Source organism: Erythrolamprus reginae, chromosome Z (assembly GCF_031021105.1).
Source record: "Erythrolamprus reginae isolate rEryReg1 chromosome Z, rEryReg1.hap1, whole genome shotgun sequence".
Lineage (NCBI taxonomy): Eukaryota > Metazoa > Chordata > Lepidosauria > Squamata > Dipsadidae > Erythrolamprus > Erythrolamprus reginae.
In genome coordinates, this window is record NC_091963.1 from 58,828,965 (window position 1) to 58,850,606 (window position 21,642).

The window sequence follows — 21,642 nt, forward strand, 5'->3', positions numbered from 1 at the left end:
AAATTTTGAACAGAGATATTAGGCAAGATGTAAAAATAACATTATAACTGTCAAGAAAGAAGTTTATAAACTGAGGATATTTGCTGATGATTTGATTATACTCCTGCAAGAGTCAAAAAACAATATAGAGTATTTGATGAGGAAAATAAATGTATTTGAGGCTATAGCAGGTTTTAAATAAACAGAAAACAATGCTGGATAAGAATATGTCTCCTCAGGACTGTGATATATAAGGTGACCAGATTTTAACATTGCTAAAGAGGGACACCATTGATGGGGCAGAGGGCCAACGGGGGGAGGGGGGCAATGTTCCCTCTAATTTTTTTTCGGTGTGGGCAGAAAAGTATAATGTCTGAGTGGCACATTTTCATGCCTGGGTGTGGATCGATTAGAAACAAAAGGGGGCATTTGACCCCAGGACACACAGCAATGGTCATATATATGAAATGGCAGCAAAGTTTTGATCCTGCAATCATCAGGCTTTTGCAAAGGTCCTAAGTGCGAAAAGGGTGCATAAGTCACTTTTTTCAGGGCTGTCGTGACTTTGAACGATCAGTAAATGAACCATTGTAAGTCGACGACAACCTGCCTTCTCCCCTAGATGTTTTCTGTGGAGCTTCAAAATGGACTCCAGATCTGCTGATCTGCTTCTAAAGGAGTGCACTGGTCAGACAGATAATCCTCGACTTCTGTTCTGACCCCAATGGAGGCCCACGTTTCCATCTCCTGAGTAAGAAGGTTATTAAGTGAATCCCTGCAGTTGCTTGTCAGAAGATCCCAAAAGATGTTCACATAACCCTGGGACATTGCCACCATCATAACTACGTTGTCAAGTGTCCAAAGAAATATAATTGGTGTTGTACTTTTTGAAGAAACATTAAGGAGATAATTTAATTGAAAGAAAAGTATGTACCTGGATGACAACATTAGGAAAAAAAACCTTTTGCAACATTTTTGATGATTGATATTAGTTGCTAACAAAATACCGCATTTTATTCATGGAAAATTAGATGGTACACGTATTGTTTGAATGCATGTTGAGAGAAAAATTTAAAAAAGTGTACACCCCCCCCAAAAAAAGTCCTTCCTTCCTCCGTCCCTCCATTAATTTCATTATTCCTTCCTTCCTTGTTCCCTCCATTTCTTCTTCCTTCCTTCTTTACTTCCTTCCCTTTCCCTCCATTTCTCCTTCCTTCCTTCCCTCCTTCCTCTCCACTTTTCTCTTCCCTCTGCCTTTTTTCCTTCTCTCCCCTTCTCTCTCATTTGTTTCTTTTTTCTCTCCCTCATTCTTTCCCTCCATCATTTTCTCATTTTTCTCTTTCTCTTTTTCTCTCTCAAAAAATGCTCTCTCTCTCTTGCTTTCTCTTTCTCTATCTTCCGCCCTCCCTCTTTCTTTCTCCCTCTCTTTCTTCCCCCCTCTCTTCTTTCTCTCTCTCTCCATCCTTCCCTCCCTCCCTCTCACTTTCTCTCTCTCTCTTCCTCCCTTTCTCTCTCCCTCTCTTTCTTTCCCCCATTCTCTCTTCCTTCCTTCCTCTCTCTCCTACCAGGGTCCAGCTGCACTCACTCTCCACGACGACCAGGGCAGAGCTGCCCTGGTCATCGCGGAGAGTGAGTGCAGCTGGGCGCGGACACCCCAGCAGGAGAAAGAAGGCTGCCTGGCTGCACCCACTCTCTGGCTGGCTCCTTCCTATCGGTAGCAGCAGCAGCAGCAGCACCCATCCCCCCACTACTACTTGCCGACATCCTCGCTGCCCGGACTCAGCAGCCGAAGGAGAGACTATCACTCAGGGAAAGGGCGGAAGTGCCTGATGGGCACTGCCATCTTTTCCAGAATGGGCGGGGCCAAAGTTCCTCTTTAGCAATGGGAAGTAACAGAGTGAGCAATTGCCAACTGCACAGCGACCACGGTGGCTCCCTGAGTGGAAGCAAGGGGCCAGCGGCAATAACCTCTGCGCTTCTGCTCCATGAATGGCAATGAGCCCATTCAGCAATTCAGGCGGTGATTGAAGGAAAGGGAGCCGCAGCCGCGCCTCCCAATTGCAGCTTCCCACCTCCACTCCCCAGGGGCGCATGGTGGGCTGGCAGTGGAATGGGGAGACAAAGAGAAACCTTGTCACTCCCCGCCCCCAACTCTGATGCCCAGCTCAGCTGGGCAGCCTTAGAAAAGGCTGTGCAGAGGGTTGTTTTTGCATGCACGCCTGCAAGGGTGCGCACCTTAGAGGGAACATTGGAGGGGAGCATCTTGATTAAAAATCTGGTGTACCATATTTTTCGGTGTATAAGATGCTCCTAGATTTTAGAGGAAAACAAGGAAAAAGTAGTTCTGAACTAAATGGTGAAGTATTATATAGAATAGAATAGAATAGAATTCTATATTGTCCAAGTGTGATTGGACACAGAAGGAATTTGTTTTGATGCATATGCTCTCGGTATACATAAAAGAAAAAGATACATTTGTCAAGAATCATGTGGTACAACTCTTAATTATTGTCATAGGGTCAAATATGCAATGAAGAAACAATCAATATTAATAAAAATCTTAGGATACAAGCAACAAGTTACAGTCATAGAGTCCTAAGTGGGAGGAAATGGGTGATAGGAATGATGAGAAAAAACTAGTAGAAATAGAAGTGCAGACTTAGTAAAAAGTTTGACAGTGTTGAGGGAATTGTGTTCGGGAAAAAATGTTCTTGTGTCTAGTTGTCTTGGTGTGCAGTGTAATAGTAACCTTTCCAGCTACGAGGGGGTGAGTTTGTGGCCCCTGGTGTTTTTTGTGTGAAATGTCTCCCTTCCTTCTTTCCTTCCTTCCCTGCCTTCCTCCTTCCTTTCTTCCTCTCTTTCCCTCCCTATCTCTTTCCCTATTCTTTCTTTCTCTCTACTTCTCTCTCTCTTTTTCATCTTTCTCATTTCTGTGTATCTCTCCCCCTTTTTGCTCTCATTTGCTTCTGCCATTGGTCTACATATTTCAATTGATAGAGGTTTTACTGATTAGATAGGTTTTTTGATTATAGAAATGGATAGTTTATACTACTACGTAAAAATAAAAAGTTGAGGTTTGATTTTATATTTTATTCTAGTGTATCAGAGAGAGTTGGAAGTCAATATCTTTTTTCCCTTCTTTACTACACTTCTCTTTGCCTCCCCTATTTTTCCTGCTATTTGATTTTGTATTTTATATTATAAACTAATATAAACTGTAAATACACAAAATGATGCAATCAGTATTTAAGAAAAATCTCACCTACCTTTTGTTCACGTTCTATCTGCTTATATTTTAGAGTAAAAAAGTTTAGTTCTGCCATTTCTGATTCAGTTTGCCGAGCCTCTATTAATCGGCTGATATACCGGTTAACTCGGGTCCCAGGAGTGTTATATACAACATTTGTAGAAAATGAGGAACGATTCCTGAGTTTTTCAGAGGCTGTCCTTAATGCCCTTCTCTGTAGCAAAAATTAAAAATACAAGGTGAGTGATAGGACTAATTATATAGTTGAAAGATTAAACAAGACTATTCTAGATTGCTTTGCTTTGTGAAAAAATGTGAAAAATCTGTAAATTTACAAAAAATATAGCAGAAGCAACTAATATTTAATGTCCACCCTCAGATTGATTAATATCAGGTGCCATAAATTTGTGACGTGTGAAAAAATATAATTTATTACCTAGCTTTATTACCTATTTTGATTTTTTTCCATCATGACTTTATTTTTTTATAACATTTATTTTTTAAATGTCCATAGGACATATGTTCTTAATATATTTTTTCAAACTATTACAAAAATAGTAATGCAGAATTTTTATATGGAAATTGTACTTCACAGCATCATCAAGAATCATGAAGCTCTTATAATAGTTGTAACTTCTTCATATAAATAACAACCTCAATCATGTTCAAAGATACACTGGTTCCTTTGTTATAAAAATAGATTAAGCCTAATTTTGAACATGTATAAATGGCACCAAAATAGACAGTAGAAAAAGGAATTATCATTCATTTCTATCCCTTCATTAACTAGTGAGGTGAAAATGTCTTCAAGAGATAAGCCTGCAGTGAACAAGCAACTTAACATATTTCTTTCTCTTTGCAGATGTCACTATTTATAACCTATTTTGGCTAGTTGTGCAGGACCTGGAAACATTACTTTATAAATAATAAGTAAATATTATGGAAAAAATAAAATAAACTTTTAATAAAAAATATATTAAGAAGTGGAGGATGCTTAAGATAAAATGGTTTTGTGCAAGGTTTGCTACACAGAGCTAATTTCTGATTCTAAAATATGTATTTAATGCACAAATAGCACTGAATTATGAAAATTCAGTGCTATTTATGGAAAAACTCATGGCAGCTCTATCCAATGCAATTTGGCTAGAGATTAGAGACAGAAACACAGATCAGTTTCCACTATTCAGCATTCAGTTGAATGCTAAAGTTTCTCATTTGAATTTTTTAAATATAAATTTATTTATTGATTTTAAAAAGAATATTTCTCATATAATTTTTTGTACAAATCTTAATCCGTATCTATTACATTTTACATATACCGTTCATTTCTCTATATATTCTGTTAAATTATGTACATTCAAATATATATATATAGTGAATAAAGCATAATATTTAGAGAAAAAAAAGGACAATCAATGAGAATGAGTTCTTTTAGTTTCTCTAACAAAGTATTTATCAATCATAAGTGTTTATTTCGCTTATCTCTATTACTATTGCAAAATGTTTATTTTTATTTCTCTGGAAGGTCTTAAGCATAAAACGTATCAGGAAAGACTTAATGAACTCAATCTGTATAGTCTGGAGGACAGAAGGAAAAGGGGGGACATGATCGAAACATTTAAATATATTAAAGGGTTAAATAAGGTTCAGGAGGGAAGTGTTTTTAATAGGAAAGTAAACACAAGAACAAGGGGACACAATCTGAAGTTAGTTGGGGGAAAGATCAAAAGCAACATGAGAAAATATTATTTTACTGAAAGAGTAGTAGATCCTTGGAACAAACTTCCAGCAGACGTGGTAGATAAATCCACAGTAACAAAATTTAAACATGCCTGGGATAAACATATATCCATCCTAAGATAAAATACAGAAAATAGTATAAGGGCAGACTAGATGGACCATGAGGTCTTTTTCTGCCGTCAGACTTCTATGTTTCTATGTTTCTATATACCAATATTCTATATTGTTACTTTTTATTTTTTATTTTGAATCCATTCGTGCCATGTTTCTTCGGTTTCTTTATTTGTTGTTCCCTTAATTGAGTTCGTCATTTCATGCATCTCTGCGCATCTGTATATTTTATCAATAATTAAACTTTCAGGTGGGGTCTGTTCATTTTTCCACATTTGTGCCAGTGAAATTCTAACTGCAGTGATTATATGTGTCATAAGAGAAAGTGGTTGCTTGGAGTAATGTCTTTTCCATATTCCTAAAAGCATACTTTCTGGGGTGTATTCTGTCTCCTCTTTTATAATTTCTGTAAGCCATCTGTGAGTTGTTTTCCATGCATTTTGAATTTTAGGACAGGACCATCACATATGAAAAAAGGAGCCTTTTTGTTTTTTACATTTCCAGCAAGTGTCTTGTAGTGTCGGGTAGATCTTTGCTGTCCTCCTGTCCTCTTGTCGTATCAAAATTTTATCTAGGGTGTTAGTAGAAATTTCAATGCCTGGGGTTTGTCTATCTTTATTATATTTGGATTTTATTTGTGTATAGGTCCACCAATCTATCTTATAATTTTGTGATTCAAGTTCCTGTCTTGTTTTTAAATCCCCATTTGGATGTAAGATGTCTGTATATTTTAATGTTTTTGTAGAGTCTAACAAGTTTGGATAGATAATAGCTTCCATGGTGGATAACCATCTGGGGATTTTTGTGTAATACTTCCTTTTAAATTAAAATTTAATTTAATAAAGACTTTCTAATCAGATGCTTATTAGAAGTGGTTTGTGTTTTAATTTCATCTTTCCAGAGATGGGCATGTCAACCCATCTGTAGGTCATGGCCCTCCAGTGTCAGTTTTATCCATACTGAACTAGCAATGTTATAGTATAATTTTAAGTCCGGAAGTCCAAGGCTACCTCTATTTTTACTTGGAGGTATGAAAATTTAATTCTAGGTTTTTTGTTTTGCCAAATGAATCTTAAGAAGTTTCATTGATTTCCCTAAAGAATTTTTGATCTATGTTAATGGGAGCAATTTGAAAAAGATACAGATTTTTTGGGAGAATATCATTTTAATTACTGCACAGTAATTAAATTTATGAGAAAATTGCACAGGAAACCAAAATAAATTTAGAAAAGTGGGGGGATCTACAATTATCATTATTAGGCAGAATTGTTTGAGTTTTTAATAAGGCATCTTTAACAACAAAGATATTTAGCTCCCTATACAAATCTTCTCTTCTACATATAAGTGCATAAAAAGTGTTCTGATCTGAGTGCCATTGGTAAGTTTATTGAGGAAAACCCAATCTGTATGTATTTAAGAATTTTTAGTTTTGAACATTTTTAGTTTAGAAAAATTATACTACTTGTGTCAATTATTTCCACTACATTCAATTTTTATAAATAGTTTCTCTTTTGTTCTATATATAACTAACGCTACTTTTAATTGCTTCAGTTCTAATTGCTTCAGTTTATTTTTTTCAATGTGTTGATTAATTTTGCATGGCTTTCTTCTAGCTGATGCTAAAGAAAAGAAGTCAGGAAATAAATAGTTTGGCTGAAACCTATTCTTTAATAAAATTTTAGAAGGAATTAATTTGTTTGTAGAAGCTTTTCAGATGACATTTAACTTGAATATCTTCTTGTAGTAAATTGTTAAATTTTCTTAACAACTGTTTATTTTGTTAATCTTAAAACTGTTCGATTATAGTTTGTGTAGATGAAAGGTACAGCTTCCACATTTATAAGTTTGGATAAGGATGAAGTGAAAACTCAACATTTGTCTATTTTTGAGTATATTTTATGAGGATATGAATAGTAAGTATTTTTCTTTTCTAAAATGTAATTGCACTATCATATATGATAGTGACATATAGTCAGGGGTGGGCTACTGCCTGGACAGAGGGGAACGCAGTGGGGTAGCGAAAATGGATCTCCACCCCAGAGCACCCAATTTGCACTAAAAGATGTTGAAAGAAAATGCAGGGCGTCTGGCATAACCCACGCCCATGGTGTGGTAGTAAAAATTTTGGTAGCCCTTCACTACATATAGTCTAAATATTTTTGGATGCTTAGGATAAGTCCCTTTGAATAGTCCATGTTTATCTAAATTTAAGTGCAAACAGTTGTCGATATTTCCACAAATTAAAATACCTCTCCTGCAATTTCAAGAAATAATTGAATTTATTTTTTGAGAGAAGGAGCAAAATTGACTATATTAACATTTGAAGTTCAGATTGAAGCAATTGTTTATTCTTTTCTGGATGGACTGTTAAAGCTCTTGATGCTTTATATGATTCACAATGTCCAATAGTAGATTAATTGTTGAAGAAAAAACAGCTGCTTGATCTATTTTTGATGCCCAAAAAACTTCCAAATGGAATTTCCTAAGACATTTGAATTGTTTTCACCTCATGGAATCTTTTCCAAATTTGTTGAAATCAGACTCTTAGACTCTTAAGACACTAGTTTGATTTTGTTCTATTGCATGTGTTGAATTCCAATATGACACGGTCACTTCCCTCTAAAGTTCCTGCAACATCAACTCCTCTATCATTTCACTATTGTTAGTAAGTATAAATTTAATATAGTTGACCCCAGGGGTGGGCCACCATTCCTGTCCCTATCAGAATCGGCCAGGAGAGCGTGCGTGTGCCCTGCGCATGCATCTCCACATGGAGTTCAGCTTCTGAGTATGCACAGAAGCCGAATCTCGCGTGAGGACGCTTGTGAAAAAACCCCAGAAACAGGAAAAAATAAGGTAAGTGGCCGCCACCGTTGACACTGTTTGCCCCGCTCGCCTCTCACTCTCAAGGCAAACTGCGGCAGTGTGGGCAATGGGGGAGGTGGCGCTAGCAACGCAAGCAGCAAGCGAGGGGACAAACAGAGGTGAATGGTGGCAGGGCGGACATTTTGGAGGAGGCAGCATGAGCATGGGAGGTTTGGGGGAAGTGGCATGAGCGTGGGCAGTGGGGGGAAAGTGGCACGAGAGGCGAGTGAGGGGACAAATGGAGGTGAACGATGGCAGCACCAGTGGTTTGGGGGAGGCAGCGCGCGCAGTGTGGGGGAAGCAGCGTGAGTGGTGAGAGAGGGGCAAATGGAGGCAAACGGTGGCAGTGTGGGTGGTGGTGGGAGGTGGTGCAAATGCAGGTGGTGGTGGGAGCTGGCACAAGAAGCAAGAGGCTCGCGGCAGGGGAAGAAAGGGCTTGCAGCAGGGGAAGGCAGCACTCTTGGCAGGGCAGGCCAGGCAGAGGTCCAGGGAAGCACTGGTTGCATATGCATATGTGTGCAGGCCCAGCGGCACTACCAGAGCTTGATTACGCACTACATTGCTGCCGCCAGAACTGTGTTCCCCCCCGTTCAGGGTCAGGCCCACCCCTGGCTGACCCTCTAGTTTCCTTTTCTACCCTTTGAGTATGAAAGTTGTCAGCTTGGCTTCTTGGAAATTTGTTTGATCTCCCACATGATTCAGTTTGTCTCCCAGTTGATATCAGGACAGTTAAAAGTCCCTATTACTATTTTCTTTGTTTCCAGCATGCATTAATTAGCTATTTAGCAAAAATTTTGTCTATTTCTTCTGCTTGGTTAGGTAGCCTGTAGCATATACCTCTGACAATGTTGTTCTTTTTTCTTCTTATATTAAATCATATATATTCAAGGAGGCTTTCATCCTTGGTTTTATAATCACATATATCCTTTTGATGTCTTAATTAAAGTGCATAGTTTCTCTTTAATTGAAAAGTATTTTTTCCACATTAAATGATGCTAAAAAGTATTTTGGACAGACTTTTAAATCTGATATTTATTCTCATGAAAATTGAAATAATTGAAATAGTCGAAATAATTATAGTGAAATAATTACCTATACATTTTATTTTCTAGTTGTTGGACTAAATAAATTTGAATAAATATTTTAGATAACATCACAGTATATTTAAAATTATTTGATGCAATAAACCATGGGGATGATATGAAACATTATATAACACTAAAAATTTAAAGATGGGCATATCTCAATGTACGGTAATTATAATTTTCTATAATACAATCCATAATTATTTGAGATAAGGTATTTATCAATGTTGAACAACTAATTTGTTGGCAATGTTCAAGGCATGGAGAATCTATTTCTGTTATGTCATAAATTTTCATGTAGTAAATGGTTCAATTGTGTTGAAGCCAAAAATATTAAATTGTGTCTAAGTCAAATAATTAATATTTGAACATTGCAAAGACTTATGTTTTAATGATGGCTAATTTAATTTTATTCTATTTTCATTTCTGGTGACAGAAGGATTTATTTGTATCTTTTCTGTACACATGCAAAACAACCAATAATCCAAAATGTTATTTAGCAACAGCAATAACACTTAGACTTATATACTGCTCCATAGTGCTTTATAGCACTCTCTGGATGGTTTATAAATGTCAGCATATTTTCTCCAATAATTTGGGTCCTAATTTTACTGACCTCAGAAGGCTGGAAGCAAAGTTATTCCTAACCACTGCACTACCTCAAGGGCTATATTATTGTTGCTATATAGTAAAAATTATTTAAAACATATATGAAATTGATTTATTAATCATAGCTATTAATACATCAGTACTAATTACAGAGGTTTTTGTTTGTAATATATACATTAATAAATAATATAGATAGTATATAGTATATAGTAGATATTAATACCTCAGTAATGATTACAGACTTTTAATCTCATAGGAATTGGTGATCTCACTTTATAATTTGAGTCTCTCTAAAACTGATAAATGCCACAGTTGCCATGTTAAAAATATTTATAATGTGTGTGTGTGTGTGTGTGTGCATACATGGTATATTCTGTGATGGGCTGCCAAAATTTTTACTGACACACTGTGGGTGTGGCTTATTTTGTGGGTGTGGCTTGATGGTCATGTGACTAGGTAGGAGTTGCTTGCCAGCCATGTGACCAAGAGGGAATGGCTTGACAATCATGTGACCGTGGGGTGGCTTAAAGGTCATGTGACTGGATAGGAATTGTTTACTGACCAGGATAAGTTTTCAAATAGGTGCTTGGACTCTTTTTCAGTCAATTAAGTCACATTATTTGAATAGCCAGAAAAAGGATAAATGATGGACAGCATTATTTGTTGAGAAATACAGTAACATTTTAAGGTTTTGTACTGAACCCACAAGGTTCAGTATGAAAACAGATTAGTTCTTTCATTGCTATAAAGGTTCAGTTCTAGATAATGATTAAAATGATTAAAGTGTTTATGGGTAAAACATACTATTTAATTATATCCTATTTTTAAAATAATTAAGGACCATACTAAGGTACTAGAGAAGGAAGGACAATAAAAAAATTATTAAGTATTCAATAAATAGTGCATATATTTACTATTCCATGGGGGCAATAGCCCATTACTGGTTGTGTTCAAATCAGTTTTTGACCTGGTCACTGCTTGAAACTTTTTTGCAGGATTTTTTTTTTGAAGTTATTTGTTATTGCCTGCTTTCTAGGGCTGAGGGAGAGTGGTCTTAAGCAGAATTCACAGTCAACCAATTTATAGCCTGATATGCTGACTACTATACAAAACTGGTGTATGTGACTAATTGAAAATGTTTTAAAAGGTTAGTTATCAACTGCAGAACATTAGTAATAGTAGAAAATATCTAGATTCCCATTATTTATGTATATTCCATATTTATTGAATGTTGGCTTTTCATTTATAAATTAATAGTTTTGGGAAAGGAAATAAGATTTAAAACTGTAAATGTGGTGTTGACCTATACATGGATAATTTGGATTTTTGAATTTGATGTATTTAAAATAATATTTTGTTATGATTAAAAATTATTGTTATTCTGAATTTAAAAATTGAAAATATATATTATCTCTGTACCTATGAACTAGTGGTACCTCGAGATACGAGTTTAATTCGTTCCGGACCTGGGCTCTTAAGTCGAGCAGCTCTTATCTCGAACGACTTTTCCCCACAGGAATTAATGTAAATAATTTTAATTGGTTCCAGCCCTCAAAAAACTCACAAAGTTAGTCTAAATTATGCAGAAAGACATGTTTTTAATGAAGAAATGTACATGTACATATAAATGAATAATGAAGTTTCTTTCACTTAACTTGTAAACTTTCTTAAACTTTTAAATTTACATATGTTCAACTTCTCTGCCACCCAATCCTGTAGGACAGAGGTCCCCAACCCTTTTTGCACCAGGGACCGGCTTTAAGCGATCAAGAGAGGAATGGGTGAATGAATGGACGGAGGGTGGGAAGGAAGGAAGGAAAGAGGGAAGGGACAGGAACAGAGGAAGGAAGCAAGGAAACTTATGAAAGGGGAGAGTAAGAGAGGAATGAGTGAAGAGAGGGAGGGAGGGAAGAAGGTGGGAAGGAGAAAGAAAAGAAGAAATAGAGGAAGGGAAGGTAAAAGAGAGAAAGAAAAAGAGCAAGAAAGAAAGCAAGAAAGAAAAAAAGAAAGAAAGGGGGAAGGGACAGGAACAGAGGAAGGAAGCAAGGAAACTTATGAAAGGGGAGAGTAAGAGAGGAATGAGTGAAGGGAGGGAGGGAAGAAGGTGGGAAGGAGAAAGAAAAGAAGAAATAGAGGAATGGAAGGTAAAAGAGAGAAAGAAAAAGAGCAAGAAAGAAAGCTGCAAGCACCCCCCCCGAGCCCCCCAGGCCGGCTGCAACCTTTTAAAACACGTGCGCCACTTCGCAGCTGTCTCCTGAAGCCGAACGCGGAAGTTAGCGTTCGGCTTCAGGAGACAGTTCCTTGGCGCTTGTATCTCGAATTTGGGCTTGTAAGTAGAACAAAAATATCTCTCCCCTCCCAGCTCTTATCTCGAGTTGCTCTTAAGTAGAGCAGCTCTTATGTCGGGGTTCCACTGTATTGGTTTATACATTGAATTGGGTGTGAAAAGTTATATAAAAGCTATTATATTCTTATATATTACTTTTTTCACCGTACATATTTTACTTTTTCTTGTAAATGTTCTGTACTTAAGTCTGTCCTTTCTCTTTCTCTCTGCCTCTTTCTCTCTCTGCTTGCATTTGAATCTGTGCCTGTGTATGTTTGTGTGAATCATATACATACTCTTTCATTATTTTTAAAGGATATTTGCTGAATTAAACATATATACCTTGTCATCATCTTCACAAGTCATCACGTTGGAGAAGGGAATTTCAGCTTTAAACATTTTGCGACAATGCATCAGCTGAACTAAGAGGTAACAAACAGTCTTGAATTTCATTCTTTTGGCAGGTTTTATGTCCGAAAGAATAAGCCCTGGGAATATCTGGAAAGATATATACATAAACATAAACATATACACACATACATATATTTAAAGACATGTTTAATTTTTTAAAATAAGTTTATTATTTTAAGTTGCAGTCCAAATAAATAGAAATTGATCAGATACTATCTTAACATAAACAATATTTTTTCACAGAGCCAATCTCTTAACAGCATTATAGCATATCCAACTTAATTTTAACAGCAGCTCAGTTTATAGCTCAGTTTATTTATTATAGTATAAATAAATGTATACTGACCTATGACATGTATGTTTTAATTGCTTAGTATATCCAATAACATGTCATGTTATGTTCACCAAAACCTGTGCTTTCCTCTGAAATCTAACCCTATACTCAATAATTGTACCAAAGTTTGGAGCACATCTCTCAAATAATATGCATCTCCAACAGCTTTATAATTTCTTTGGACTGAAGTTAAAGATGCCTATATCTTTAAAGTAATGCTTTGCATAGAGAGCTTAAGTGGATTCCAAAGGATTGTAGAGAACAGGAAGGCCTGGAGGAACATTGTGCATGGGGTCACAGAGGGTTTGGACATGATTTCGCAATTAACAACAATAACTGAGAGAGGTTTCCTTCTCCTTTACTGCTTGATGTTCCCAAAGAAAATATATTGTGAAACTATAATTATTTCAGAATACGGAAAAGGTGGAGGAGCCCTATTTATAGTTTTCCCACTACAATTTTTTTTATCTATCTAGTGCTTATTCATGTAGTATATAAAGTACTCATTCTTACAAGCATTTGGATTACTGACTTCATCATTATTATGATTTTATTATAGTTGTCCAGTTATTGTTCCTTGTGACAGTTCATGTTTCAGTAAAACTGTTCATATTCAGAGAGGAAATGTTTTTTCAAAAACAGTTTCAATTACTGTAACTACAAAATCTAATTATCCATTTGAATTCATTAGCTAAAACATTAACAGTTAAGTTACTAAGCTAACTATCTCCATAGAGATGGGCTCAGGGCCAAGCTAAGGAAATGTATAGATTAAAGTGACCAGACATCACGCTTTTGGCAGGACAGTCCCACTTTTTGATAATTTGTCCCGCGTCCTGGGGTCAGTGTTCCCTCTAATGTGAGTTGTGCGCTATAGCGCAGGAGATTTGAGATGTCTGCCCATGAGTTTCCAATTCCAGCGCGGAGGTCTGACCTCTGCACTGGAATTGGCAATTAGAATATGGTGACCAGAGGTTGATCATTTGTCCCGCCTCTCACTCCCGCTTTTTTTTTCCACCCTGGGGAGGGAGGAGGAAGAGAGAAAGAGAGAAAAGCCCAGCCCGCTCATTTCCCCCCTCCCTCTGACTCCAAAATGCGACGTGACTTTAAAACTGAGTGGATTGGATTTCCACCCTCGAGAGAAAGAGAGAAAAGCCCAGCTGGCTCATTCCCCCCCTCCCTCCGACTCCAAAATGCGGCGTGACTTTAAAACTGACTGGATTGGATTTCCACCCTCAAGAGAAAGAGAGAAAAGCCCAGCCGGCTCATTTCCCCCTCCATGCAACTCCAAAATGTGGCGTGACTTTAAAACTGACTGGATTGGATTTCCACCATGGGGAAGGAGCGGGGAAGAAAGAAAGAGAGAAAAGTATGGCTTTTTCTAATTGGATATTGTATTTTTTAAAGTCTCATTGAAGGCATTTTTAATTTTAATTTAATTTTAATTTGCAAAAAACAACAACAAAAAATCAAAACAACCTCCTTAGGTGCAAGTCAGCTGAAAGTCCTAGAGAGAGACTGAAGGTAGATAATTCATTAACAATCAAGGCATGTCAAACTGATCTGTGTTTCCTGAACTAGATACTGGATATTGGATACTAGATGTAGAAGTTGTTTATGGTTATTCCCAGTTTCTGGAAGTACAGTGATCCCCCGTTTATTGCGTCCCCAACCATTGCGAACAGGGTACTTCGCGATTTTTCAACCCGGAAGTCAAAATACCATCTACGCATGCGTGTGTTTTTTCTATGGGCACGCATGCGTAGATGGCAACCGGGAGATCAGCTGCTGGGTGGCTTTCCTGGGTCTTCCCCATCTTGCTGGCGTCAGCGAGGAGTTTCCCCACCGCCCACGCAAACTCCTCGCTGCCGCCCGCCCTTCGCCCGCCCACGCCGTTCATTCTCGCCGCTTTCGAGCTGAGTCCTGAAGCGAATTCGCTCCCGGACTCGGCTCGAAAGCGCCGAGAGACAGCGCCAAGGAACGGGCCTGTCCACGCTGTCTCTCGGCGCTTTCGAGCCGAGTCCGTGAGCGAGTTCGCTCCCGGACTCGGCTCGAAGGCGCCGAGAGACAGCGCCAAGGAACGGGCCTGTCCACGCTCTCTCTCGGCGCTTTCGAGCCGAGTCCGTGAGCGAGTTCGCTCCCGGACTCGGCTCGAAGGCGGCGAGAGACAGCGCCAAGGAACGGGCCTGTCCACGCTCTCTCTCGGCGCTTTCGAGCCGAGTCCGTGAGCGAGTTCGCTCCCGGACTCGGCTCGAAGGCGGCGAGAGACAGCGCCAAGGAACGGGCCTGTCCACGCTCTCTCTCGGCGCTTTCGAGCCGAGTCCGTGAGCGAGTTCGCTCCCGGACTCGGCTCGAAGGCGGCGAGAGACAGCGCCAAGGAACGGCCTGTCCACGCTTTCTCTCGGCGCTTTCGAGCCGAGTCCGTGAGCGAGTTCGCTCCCGGACTCAGCTCGAAAGCGCCGAGAGACAGCGCCCCCCGGACCCCCAACCCGGGTTTGGGGGGCTGCTAGGAAGCCCTCCATGCCGGCGGCAAACAGCCGCGCCGCCCCCAATCTTCGGCTCCTCGCTAGCGCTGTGGGAGTAAAAACACCATCTGCACATGCGCAGACGGTGTTTTTACTTCCGCATCGCTACTTCGCAAAAACCCGCTCGTTGCGGGGGCTCCTGGAACGGAACCCTCGCAACGAGCGGGGGATCACTGTATTGTCTACAGTGTGGGAAGATGTTTCTCTAAAGAGATGTCTCTTGTGGCTTGTATAGATATTTTAAAATGTGAAACATTTTCTACCAACCAAGATGGAAGGGACCTTGGAGGTCTTCTAGTCCAACCCCCTGCTTAGGCAGGAAACCCTACACTACTTCAGACAAGTGTGTATCCAAACATCTTCTTTAAAACTTCCAGTGTTTGAGCATTCACAACTTCTAGAGGCAAGTAGTCCCATGGATTAATTGTTCTCACATTCACTCCTTGCTTCTAAGATGCTTCTCTCCTTGATTAGTTTCCACCCACTGCTTCTTGTCCTATGGGTGCTCTGGAAAATAACTTGACTCCCCCTTCTTTGTGGCAGCATCTTATTTACATTGTAAATAAGCTGTCTCAGACAGTTCTCTTAAAACAGAACTCTTATAAAATTGAACATTAAGTAATATCCTAATATACATTTCGAAACTTTGAACTAGAGGAATCAGCAAATGTATGATACTTTAGTGACTGGACTGATATTTAGCAAGATATTTAATATATTCCACTGCTGGTTGGCATTTATAGCCAAAGAAACATGCAAGCAATTGTAGCCGTCTGTTAAAATGAAGCCTTCTGTGAACATAATATACTAGTTGGGAGCAAATATACCTTTATATTTCCACTCATAAATTAGTTTGATTAACAAAGAAGATAAAAACAAGGTTTCATCATGGTTAACATGGTTTCTTGATGGATGTATTAATTCATAAAATTGGATTAGAATTTTAGAACTATATAGAATTACAAAAGTAAAATTAATGGAAGATACATAGGATAAATAAGGGTTTATGATACGTACTGTATGATTTTATGACTTTGCATTATGAATTTAAAATATACTTGGAAATGTAGAAGATTGATGGAAGTTAATAATAGTAAATGCTAAGTGCCTGAAAAATAATTCAGCTTGGAAATATTGAATGAAATTATAGAAAAGTAAATATGGAAATATATTAATTAATGCATTGGTGTTCAGATAGATTTTCATAATATTATTAGATTACTATAATACTATGATAAATATTTAAGAAATGAAGATTTTAAAGCATGGCTTTATTAATAATTGTGTTTTGGTTTTTCTGGTTGTTTTAGTTTTAATAGTAATATGTTGTGGTTGGCTCTGGCCCAGCTCCTGCCCCAGGGAATGGGGAGGTGGATGCAGGGGAAAATTCAACATGTCAGAGGCCTGTGTTATTGCCGACAGAATCAGATCAGAGTTTAGTTTCCTCGGACGAAGAAAAAGGTGGGAGTGACTCGGCAGAGGAGGGCTTGGCACACAGCCAAGGCAGTCAATTTTCCTTATCTTCTATAGCTTCAGATGATGACATTTTGGACCCACGCAAGCGCAGAATTATGCGTAGAAGAGACCAAGTAAGAACATATTACAGGAAATAAGGGAGGACACCTTTATTTGGGTGGGGCTCCAGTAATTAGGGCTGCTGCTATAATTAGCAGCACGTGGGTTTGACCATTGTGGAAGAGTATCTGTTGCAGTATCGTTAGGAATCTTGTGTGCTGGACTTTGTTGCTTTTTCACGCCTTTGAAACCAAAGCAGAGCAGCGTGCGTGTGTGTGTGTGTGTGTGTGTGTGTGTCTCCCTTTGTTGGAAGAAGAAGGGGTATGAAGTTTCTCCACAGCTGCTGGCTAAGTACTTAATGACTGCATAAGGGAAATTGTACAGACTACCTGGTTGTGTTGGGAAGAGTGCTCTTTGCAATACAAAAAGAGTGCTTAGTTTATTTTGACTTCTGTGATCAAGAACATTGTTTTGAATTTTCAAACGTGTGGGTGTCTGAAATTTGTATCCTTGAATTTTCGGGAGGCTCCTATCAGAGAGCCTGGCAGAACAGTAATAGATTTTGGTTTTGTTTTATTATTAATTTCTTTTAATAAAAAAGAAGGGAATTTTTTTTTCCTAATTAGGAAAAAGTTGTATAAGGGTTTTTTGTTTCTTTTAAGAAGAATGTATAAGAAGGAGGAGTAGGTATGATGGCCTATCTGGATTTATAAGAGGATAATGATATTAATTGAAATATAAAATAACAGAATAACATATTGGGAAGGGACCTTATTCTGCCACAGGACCGAGCCCAAAATAATTATGCAATAAGTTGTCTTGGGTGACATCTGTGAAAAAAAAATCAGGTGCTCAGGCATGAAAATTTATTTATTTATTTATTTATTTATTTATTTATACATACATACATACATACATACATACATACATACATACATACATACATACATACTTCTATGCCACTCAGTCCCAAAGGGCCTGCCACTCAGACACTATACTTTTCCGCCCACCCTGAAAAAAAATTAGAGGGAACATTGCCCAGGATACATTTAAAATATATGTTAGATAAAAAAGAGGATGGAGGATTGGCATTATCAAATTGGGAAGAATATTATCACACCTCATCTCTTGCCTGGGTCCAGGATTGGATACAATTATCTAATAAACATCTACTTACTCTAGAAGGTCATGACCTCCAATTTGGCTGGTATTTCTATCTATGGGAAAACGAACTCAAAATTCATAAATACTTTATAAATCACCTTATAAAGAAATCTCTGCTTACAACTTGGCTGAAAATTAAAAAAACAATTTTAAAAAGGTATACCGACTTGGTATGCACCATTCGAGGTCCTCGTTCACCCAAACTTAAAAAAAAAGTAGTATAATCAGATATAAAGATATAATCAAAACTAATAGAGAAATAAAAACAAGGCAAGAAATGGCAGATGAAGGCTTTAATACAGAATACCTGCAGGAATACCTGCAAATTCAGTTGAGAATAATGAAAGATAAAAAACTCATTAGGAATTGAGAAAGAAAGGTCCTTTGACAAAGTATTATTAGGTTCACAAGACAAATTAATAAAAAAAACTTTACTGTTGTCTATTAATCAACAAAACAAATGTACCCAAAGTAAAAACCAATATGGATAAATGGAACTTTAATTTTAAATCAGAGATAAAAATGGAAGAATGGCAACAGCTATGGAGCAGGAATTACAACATCTGGCAACATCCCACAAAGAAAATTTAATCAAAATGTTCTATACACCACACCACACACCAGTTAAATTAGCAAAAATCAACAAAAATTATCACCCCTTTGCTGGAAGTGTCAAAAAGAATATGGATCATATTACCACATATGGTGGCAGTGTGAAAAAGCCCAGATTTTCTGGGAAAAAATGGGGACATGGAATGATGAAATTTTAGAGGTAAACCTTGAAAAAACACCACAATGTTTTTTATTAGGGATCATTCGCCAACACTTTAATCAAAATTACATTTATTTGATTATCCATATCACCACTGCGGCTAGACTAGCCTTTGCCCAAACTTGGAAAAAAGAAGAAATCCCACAAGAAGAATTAGTATTAGAAAAAATTATTCAATGCACAAAAATGTCTAAATTGACCCTAGAAATAAAAGGCAAAGAGGAAACACAATTTTATGATTATTGGAATTTGCTCTATCACTGGTTAGAAAATAGAAACAATACTAGCTAAGTACATTGTAAACACCTAATTGTGTTAAAAAAATCATACCTGGTGAAAACTTAATAGAGCAAATAAGATAAAGTTATGAATTATTAAGTAAGATTATTATTTGTTTTCCATGTTATATATATGTTTTGCTTCTATTTTTTGTTATCCACAAGAATTAAACTGATTTTTGAAATTAGCTACAACCAGGCTAAAGACAATATACATAGCTCTGAAGATTATGCAGACTGGTCTTGTACCCGCCTACATTTTATTATGTGTTTTGATGTATTGTTTTTCATTTTTTTCTTTTTTCTTTTTTTATATTCTCTTTTTGTATGTTAGTATTGTCTTTGTATTGTTATTTTTTCTGTATCCACAATTGTAAATAAAACTTTAAAAAAAGAATGCCATCTAAGTACACGAGAACCCCCTTGTAGAGGTGGTCGTGTAGAACTTCATTCAACGAAGCAGTGGAAGTGATGTGCCGGTGCCTGGAGGCTGTTGGGGCCTGGATGGGTGTCAACAAACTCAAGCTCAACCCAGACAAGACGGAGTGGCTGTGGGTCTTGCCTCCCAAGGACAATTCTATCTGTCCGTCCATTACCCTGGGGGGGGGAATTATTGACCCCCTCAGAGAGGGTCCGCAACTTGGGCGTCCTCCTCGATCCACAGCTCACATTAGAAAAACACCTTTCAGCTGTGGCGAGGGGGGCGTTTGCCCAGGTTCGCCTGGTGCGCCAGTTGCGGCCCTATTTGGACCGGGAGTCATTGCTCACAGTCACTCATGCCCTCATCACCTCGAGGCTCGACTACTGTAACGCTCTCTACATGGGGCTACCTTTGAAAAGTGTTCGGAAACTTCAGATCGTGCAGAATGCAGCTGCGAGAGCAATTATGGGCTTCTCCAAGTATGCCCATATCACTCCAACACTCCGCAGTCTGCATTGGCTGCCGATCAGTTTCCGGTCACAATTCAAAGTGTTGGTTATGACCTATAAAGCCCTTCATGGCACCGGACCAGAATATCTTCGGGACCGCCTCCTGCCGCACGAATCCCAGCGACCGGTTAGGTCCCACAGAGTTGGCCTTCTCCGGGTCCCGTCGACTAAACAATGTCGTCTGGCGGGACCCAGGGGAAGAGCCTTCTCTGTGGGGGCCCCGACCCTCTGGAACCAGCTCCCCCCTGAGATTAGGATTGCCCCCACCCTCCCTGCCTTTCGTAAACTCCTTAAGACCCACCTTTGCCGTCAGGCATGGGGGAACTAAAACACCTCCCCCTTGCCCATGTTGTTTTGTTGATTGATTGACTGTGTGCCTGTTTTTTATATATACTGCTTTTTATGAGATTATTAATTTCAATTGGAACTGGATGGGTGGGCATTGGATTTGGTATTGTGTACTGTACTGTTTTTTATTATTGTTGTGAGCCGCCCCGAGTTTGCGGAGAGGGGCGGCATATAAATCCAATAAACCTAACCTAACCATATAATGCATGAATACAGCAGGGGCTCCTTTTAGGTCAAATGGCATCACCCGAAATTGGAAACTCCCTAATGGGCAGTTGAAAGTGGTTTTCCACTCATCCCCTTCCTTTATTCGGATGTGGTAATACGCCTCCCTTAAGTCTAGCTTGGTAAAATACTTCCCCTTGGCTAGATGATTAAGCAAGTCCTTCATGAGAGATCTACGCATGCGTCGCCTGGACTGACGCACCAAGGGAAAGCTCTCCCATATGAAGAAAAAGAAATAAAAGTTAACCCTTAACTACCCTCTCTAGCTTACTAAAAGTGGACTGAGAGGAGAGTGAACTGAATAAACTGTCGAAAAACTTTACCAGAAGGAGTTAAAAGTTGAAGTAAATAACTCTTTTTGACGCGGTTGGGTGAAGAAGTAAGAACAAAGCGAAGATGGCGTCTGCTGTGGAGCTGGAGGAGAAGATGGACTCGTTGCTTAAAGGTTTTGCTGATATGGGCAAATTGCTCCAAGAGATGAAAAAAGATTTATCGGCACTGGGAACCGGAATTGCGGAACTGAAACAACAAACAAAAACTCAAGACCAAAGGATTGGAAAGCTGGAAGCGGGGAAATCTCGCCAGGAAATTCGCATCATAAATCTTGAAGATAGACAGCGTCGTGCTAACATACGCTTGAGAGGCTTCCCCAAAGATTTTGGGGGGGGCAAACAACTTATTCAAGAGATCCTCCAGTGGTTTATTGAGAACAAAGTTACATGTGAGTTGCAAGAATTTGAAAGAGCGCATTGGGCTTTTGGACCTCGCAGGGGTGATTCAAAAGACATTGTTATCAGATTTCTTTCAGAAAGAAGAGCTGCAGAGATTTTTAAAGAACTCAAACAGATTTTAAACTTACGCTACAAAGCTTTTCCAATACGTGTTTTAAAAGATTTATCTGCCGAGACTCTCAAGATGAGAAATCAGATGAGAGAGGTCTCTTCTCAGCTGTATGAAAATGGGATCAAATTTTCTTGGAGATATCCAGCAACCATTATTGTGTTTAAAGATACCAAATTTTTTCAGGCAAAGTCATTAGAAGAAGGAAGGAAGCTACTTTTACAATTGGGATTAAATCCAGAGGAAGCAATGCAGACCCAGGCATCGATCGACCGGCCAGATGCAGCAGAACCGTTTCGCGAGTCAGAACAAACCAAGGAGGAGAAGATTGCCGAACT

The 21,642-nt window shown here is 38.6% G+C and overlaps 1 protein-coding gene across 1 annotated transcript in view; it reads right to left on the reverse strand.

Annotated features, from left to right (window-relative positions):
- ADCY1 (adenylate cyclase 1) overlaps positions 1–21,642 on the reverse strand; it is a 424,936-nt gene that overhangs the window by 183,921 nt on the left and 219,373 nt on the right. Inside the window, exons 8-9 of the mRNA XM_070767120.1 lie at positions 12,305–12,460; positions 3,246–3,440 (exon numbers count right to left, since the gene is read on the reverse strand). Of these exons, the coding sequence (XP_070623221.1) occupies positions 3,246–3,440; positions 12,305–12,460 (351 nt within the window). The remainder of the gene's footprint in view (positions 1–3,245; positions 3,441–12,304; positions 12,461–21,642) is intronic.